Below are 6,000 nucleotides of genomic sequence, written 5' to 3'. Positions count from 1 at the left end.
CCGGCACCTCCTCAGGGAACTTCTCACACCCTTTATTCCTTCTCCTGCACCTTCATCTCTACAATAATTTCCTACGAGTATTCAAACATGTTTCCATTAAACCACCACACAACCAGAAACCCCAAAAGTTCCTTCCTCTCCAGACTGCAGGTCAGCACGTGACTGTCCCCTTCCCCTGACTTTCAGGACTCAGTCTTGTACTGTGTCCCTCTACTACCCTTTCTCATGGTCTTTTAAGGGAGCTCCCAAGAGCCTGGGAGGTGGAGAACTTCGTGGGGGGAAAAGAGGGGTTCTGACAAGTGGGCGCTGAGTAGTGAGGCTGGGTGAGTCGGGGGTTAAGGAGAGAGCTAGGAGAACCCCGAAGCCATAGGTCAAGGAAGGCCGGTGTTGCAGAGAAGGCTTCAGCCTCTGTGACGCAGCAGCTGTAGACAGAAAGAGGGAGGAGGGTAAGCCGGGTGGGATGTATGGGGTTCTGCAGCCTCCGGCACCCAGCTCGCCGGGCAGCGGCCTTTATGCGCCTGCGCTGCCGTTGCCGGGCACCCGCTAGCCAACGGACGACCTAGAGCTGGAGTGGTGGCAGCGGGGACTCCGGAAGCTCACCCTTCACCCGGAAATGGTTGTTGAGAAACATGGCGTTGCTGCTGCGAGTCCTTGTGAGTGAAGGAGTGATTTTGCACGGTCGTTCTCCGGGACCCGGGGTTGGGGTCGGAGAAGACGGGGTGGGAGAAACTGGAGGGAAATGCGGGAGTGGAACCCGTGGGCGGCGAGGCTGCGCGGCCGCCTCTCTGCGGGGAAACTGAGGCAGCTCCCCACCTCCTTTTGGCTGCGTCTCCCTTCTCTTTGGAGGAGGAGAGTGGCATCCGACCTAAATTCGATGCAGTGTGGTTTCCCTTAGTCACCACCTGTGATACCCTTCCCTCAGGGAGAGGCAGCACGTGGGGGCACTGATGGGAGTTTCGGGAGACCTGGGTTCTATCTCGACCCTGTTATGTCACTGAAATACAGTGTGAAGTTGGGCAAGTCACTTTCAGATCTCAGGTGCCATGTGAAAAGTGAGGACGTTAATCTGCGGTGCTTTCGGATTCTGAGGTTCCCTGGATTTGTTTTAGAGATCAGTGAGTCAGTTCTTATCGGTCATAGATGATTAAGTTGAAAGCTGCACGAGAACCGGGGTCATAGCTGTCATTTTCACTTTGCCTAGCACAGTGTCTGGCGTACCATAGGTGTTCAATAAGTATTTGTTGAATGAATGAATGAGTGAATGAAGAAGAGAAGGAAGGACCACTCCATTTCTTAGCACCCTTATGGGAAGCTACTGCACCTGTTGTGCTTCAGTCCCGATCTTTCTAGCATATTGCAACCTCTAGGAAGTAAAAAAGAAATAAAGTTGCAGTAGAAAAGTTAGGAGGATACCGAGTTTTGTTGCTACCCATGGTGTGATGGGAGAGTATAATTTTAGCAAGTCTTTCAAAACCTGGGTCGTCCGGACGTGGTTTTTTGCATAGCAGACGCTTTCTGCTCCTGCCTGTGGCTATCTTTTGAGTTGTTATTTTACACTTGTGTTTCTCATCTTTTTCTGTGTGGCTCACAAGGACTGCAGTTTTACTTCGTGGGTTTCTTGTTAGCCTAGCTAAGTGCAGTGCCTGCGATTACTGCTCAGTAAATAGATTGAAGAATAGTTATTATAACGTGTAGAAAATCCACGTGGTGGAGTAATTGTTGATGCAAGGCCAGAAACTGATTCAGATCTGAGGACTGAGGAGGAAATGTCCTGAGTTATTTAGTTCCTCAGATGAATATTTGGGGGAAGAGACGAAAAGTTTATTGGGCTGTATACCCACAATGAACGCCTTGATTTGTTTTGGAAGTTAGTGGATGTCCCAGCTATCTTAAACATTCTTGCTCCTGAGCATGTGGACTGTTTCAGGTTCATTTCCTTTTAGGTGGGAGCTTCCACAGAATCTACTTCTGTTATAGGTGGATTCTATTAGTTGGATCTGCCTTCTATTAGTCATCCCCTGTGCTATTTATCCTTTTCTATTCATCTTAGGTATAAAGTAAGTTTAGATAAGGAAAGTTGCTTTCACTTTATACTGTGATTCTTTGAAGTCTTCTTAACATGTATTATAATGTATTATGTGACAAAGCAATGGAAGCCCCCTTAGGACAAATTGAAAGTGGCAGTAAACATGAAGGTAGCGGATATTTAGTGATCTCCTGCCCCAAAGAGGCATTTGGGTTAGGCACTTCGATGACCTCATAAATACAGGAAAATGCACGTTTAGGAGTCTGAAGGGCCTAGGCTGAAAGCTTGGCTCCATTACTTACTATGGGTGTGATCTTGAGCAAGTCACCTAACATCTCTGAGCCTCAGATTTTCTTAACAGTAAATTCGATAGTATTGATCAGAGAATCAACTGATACTAGTGATGTTTAAATGCTTTTCTTCCCTTTTAATCCCTTTTGAATGTTTACTACATTCTAGGAACTGAGGATAAAAAACAGACCTTACTCTCAGCGTTATAACCCAGTAGGAGAGACCGAAAACTAATACAATACTTGGAATGCTGCAATAGAAGTCTACACCAGGTGCTATGGGGTCAGAGTAGAGAGGCACCTACTCTGAGAGTAAGCATCGATCAGGGAAAGGTGTATGAACTAAATGAGAGCACAGTTAGAGAATGGGTGAGAGGGCATAAGAAGAGAAGCATTAGCTTGTGCTAAGAATGCCAGACAACCAAGTAACTAAACACTTTTATGTAGCTGGACTCGGGGCACTTAGGAGGAAATGGCAGGAGAGGAGGCAGGGCTTCTCTATCATGGTTAGGAGCTGGAGGTGTATCTTGAGGAAGAGGGGAACCATTGAAGTATTTTAAGCAAGGGAAGAGTTATTAAAAATTGTTATTCATTGATTTTTAGGGAGAGAGAGATATCAACTTGTTCCACTTATCTATGCATTCATTGCTTGATTCCTGTATGTACCCTGGCCAGGAATTGAAACCACAACCTTGGCATATCAGGACAATGCTCTAACCAACTGAGCTATCCAGCCAGGGCATGGGAAGATTTATTCTTTAAGGTTTTGGGGGGAGCATTTACTGTTTTCTCCCTCACTTAAGTTTTTTCAATTTTTTAAGAAATATTTTATTGTTATTCTACTACAGTTGTCCCAGTTTTTCCCCCTTTGCCCTCCTCCATTCAGCCCATCCCCCACCCCCACAGTCAGTCCCCACCTTGTTGTCCATGTCTGTGGGTCATTCATACATGTTCCTTGACTACAGGAACATGTAGATCATTCATACAAGTCCCTTCCCCTTCCTTCCACCCTTACTCCCCTCCCCCCTTCCCCTCTGGTGGCTGTCAGTCTGTTTCTTGGTTCCATGCCTCTGGCTCCATTATGCTAGTTAGTTTATTTTGTTCATTAGGTTCCTCTTATAGGTGAGATCATATGGTATTTGTCTCTCACTGACTGACTTATTTCACTTGGCATAGTAGTCTCCATTTTCACCCATCTGTTGTGAAAGGTAGGAGTTCTTTTTTTCTGCTGTGTAGTATTCCATTGTGCAAATGTCCCACAGTTTTTTGATCCAGTCATTTACCAGTGGACACTTAGGCTGTTTTTAGCACATGGCTATTGTAAATAGCGCTGCTATGAACATAGGGGTGTGTATAAGTTCTTCTGAATTGGTGTTTCAGTGTTCTTATGGTATATTCCCAGCAGTGAAATTGCTGAGTCAAAGGCAGTCAGTCCCATTTTTAGTTTTTTGAGGAAATCCCATCCTGTTTTCCACGGTGGATGCACCATTCTGAATTCCCACCAACAGTGCACTAGGTTTCCCTTTTCTCCACATCTTCGCCAGCACTTGTTGATTTATTAGTGATAGTCACTGACTGGTGTGAGGTGATATCTCATTGTGTTTTTAATCTGCATCTCTCGGATCGCTAGTGCTGTTGAGCATCCTTTCATATGTGTCTATGTGCCGTCTGTATGTCCTCCTTGGAGAAGTGTCTATTCAGGTGTGTTGTCCGTTTTTTAATGGGATAGTTTGACTTCCTGACATTGAGTTGTATGATTTCTTTGGAGATCAAAGAAATCCCTTGTCTGAGATATCATAATATCTTCTCCCATACTGCAGGTTTCTTTTTCATTTTCTTGATGTTTTCTTTAGTTGTGCAGAAGCTTTTTAATTTGATATAGTCCCATTTAAAAATGTTTTCCTTTATTTCCCTTGCCTTAGGAGATATATCGGCAAAAATACTGCTGCATGGGGTATATGAAATTTTACTGCCTCTGTTTTTCTCTGTTACTGTCTTTGTCACGACTTATCTTTCAGTCTTTTATCTTTTTTTAATTTATTGTGATGTAAAATTTTGAAATTAAGGAATAATTGTCATACAATAAATTGTACTTATTTAATTGTACAATTTGACAAGTTTTGACACTGGTAGGCTTCTGAAAAGCCATCGCCGTGATAAAAATAATGAACATATCCATCACTCCCCCAGATTTCTCTCTACCCTTTTGCAGTTTTTTGTCTCTGGTTGCTTTCTCCTCCAAAAACCACCACTATTCAGGGAGCACTTTTGTTTCTTCTCTAATTTTTAAATTGAAATTTAAAAAATTTATTTTGAGAGTGTTAAAAAGGCTTTAAAATCAATATAGTAAACACATGCCCACTTTTAGATTTTTGTCTTAATAGATCCCTGTAGATGGATCAGAGAGAGCTGAGATTAGAGAGCCCAAGGCCAGGAAGGAGCTACTTAAGTAACCCTGGAAGAAGCGGCGAAAGCCGTGCTCAGACGGGAGGAGCGGTGTTAAGGGGAAGGGATGGTTTCAGGAGGAAAGAGCCTGTAGAGCTTGGTGGGAGGTTAGATGTTGAGGTTGAGGGAGGAGGAGTTTTTTTTGTTTGTTTTTAATCCTCATCTGAGGATATGTTCGTTGACCTGAGACAGAGAGACATTGATGTGTGAGAGAAACATCAGTCTGCCATCATCTATGTGCGCTCTGACTTGGGTCCCACAGCCTAGGTGTGTGCCCTGACTGGGATCGAACCCACAGCCTTTTGGTGTACGGGGTGATGCTCCAACCAACCCAGCCACCCGGCCAGGGCAGAAGGAGGATTCTTCACAGTGAGTCCCAGGTCAGCTGTTGATGACTGAATTAATATCAGTGTCCATTGAGAATATCCAACTAGAAGTTTTTTATTTTTTTGTTTTTTATTTTTGTAGCTGGAGAGTTGGTGTTCAGGGGAAGGAGAGAGGGAGGATGGGAGAGAGAGAGAGCACTGTGATAAAGGATGTAGTTGAAGCAAGATGTTGAGATTTCCTGGCAATAATATTGACAGCTAACATTTATAGGGCACTTACCATGTGCTAAGCACTTTTAAATCCTTTATATATGTAAACTTAGTCCTTACAACGGCCCTTTGAGAGGTAAGCACTGTTATTTTTCCCATTTTACTGATAAGAAAATTGAATCACAGACAGGCAGTATTCCTGAAACATTCTCATTAGTGTTCCTCTACTTTTTCTTCTTTCAGACTTACTGGCCAGTGCTTTTCCCCTCTCCGCTGATGGGTTTGGGAAGGAGCAGGGAACTAAAACACTGCTGTTGCTGAGTTGCTCCGGCAGGGGAACTGGACATTTGAGCAGTGCAGCGTGCCTTGCTTATTAAAGTTTTATGAGCTGCCCTGGGCATTCATTAGTGATCATTTTCACTTTTCTTTGACAGTACTGAAAATTGCAGAAAGCTACTCTGTACTTTAAAAGAAATTTTTAGTAAAATGCACATGTCCTGAAATTTACCATTTTAACAATTTTTTATTTTTTTAATCCTCACCCTAGGACATGCTCATTGGTGTTAGAGAGAGGGGCAGGGAGGGAGAGAGACATTGATGTGAAACAGAAACATTGATCGGTTGCCTCTTGCACATGCCCTGACTGGGAACGGAACAGCAACTTAGGCATGTGCCCTGGTTGGGAATCGACTCCACGACTTTT

The 6,000-nt window shown here is 43.9% G+C and overlaps 1 protein-coding gene across 2 annotated transcripts in view; it reads left to right on the top strand.

The window, feature by feature from the left end:
• Positions 1 to 586: 586 nt before the first annotated feature.
• The window catches only part of UQCC1 (ubiquinol-cytochrome c reductase complex assembly factor 1), a 101,071-nt gene continuing 95,657 nt past the window's right edge, over positions 587 to 6,000 (top strand). For both annotated transcript variants that reach the window (XM_037043936.1, XM_037043935.1), the window contains exon 1: positions 587 to 653. In XM_037043936.1, coding sequence (XP_036899831.1) covers positions 630 to 653 — 24 coding nt within the window. In that variant the 5' untranslated portion in view covers positions 587 to 629. The remainder of the gene's footprint in view (positions 654 to 6,000) is intronic.

This window comes from Sturnira hondurensis, unplaced genomic scaffold (assembly GCF_014824575.4).
Source record: "Sturnira hondurensis isolate 20B ecotype Veracruz unplaced genomic scaffold, ASM1482457v3 Scaffold0004136, whole genome shotgun sequence".
In the NCBI taxonomy this organism is placed as follows: Eukaryota; Metazoa; Chordata; class Mammalia; order Chiroptera; family Phyllostomidae; genus Sturnira; species Sturnira hondurensis.
The sequence above is the reverse complement of the archived record's forward strand: the minus strand, read 5'-3'. Positions and strand labels throughout refer to the sequence as shown.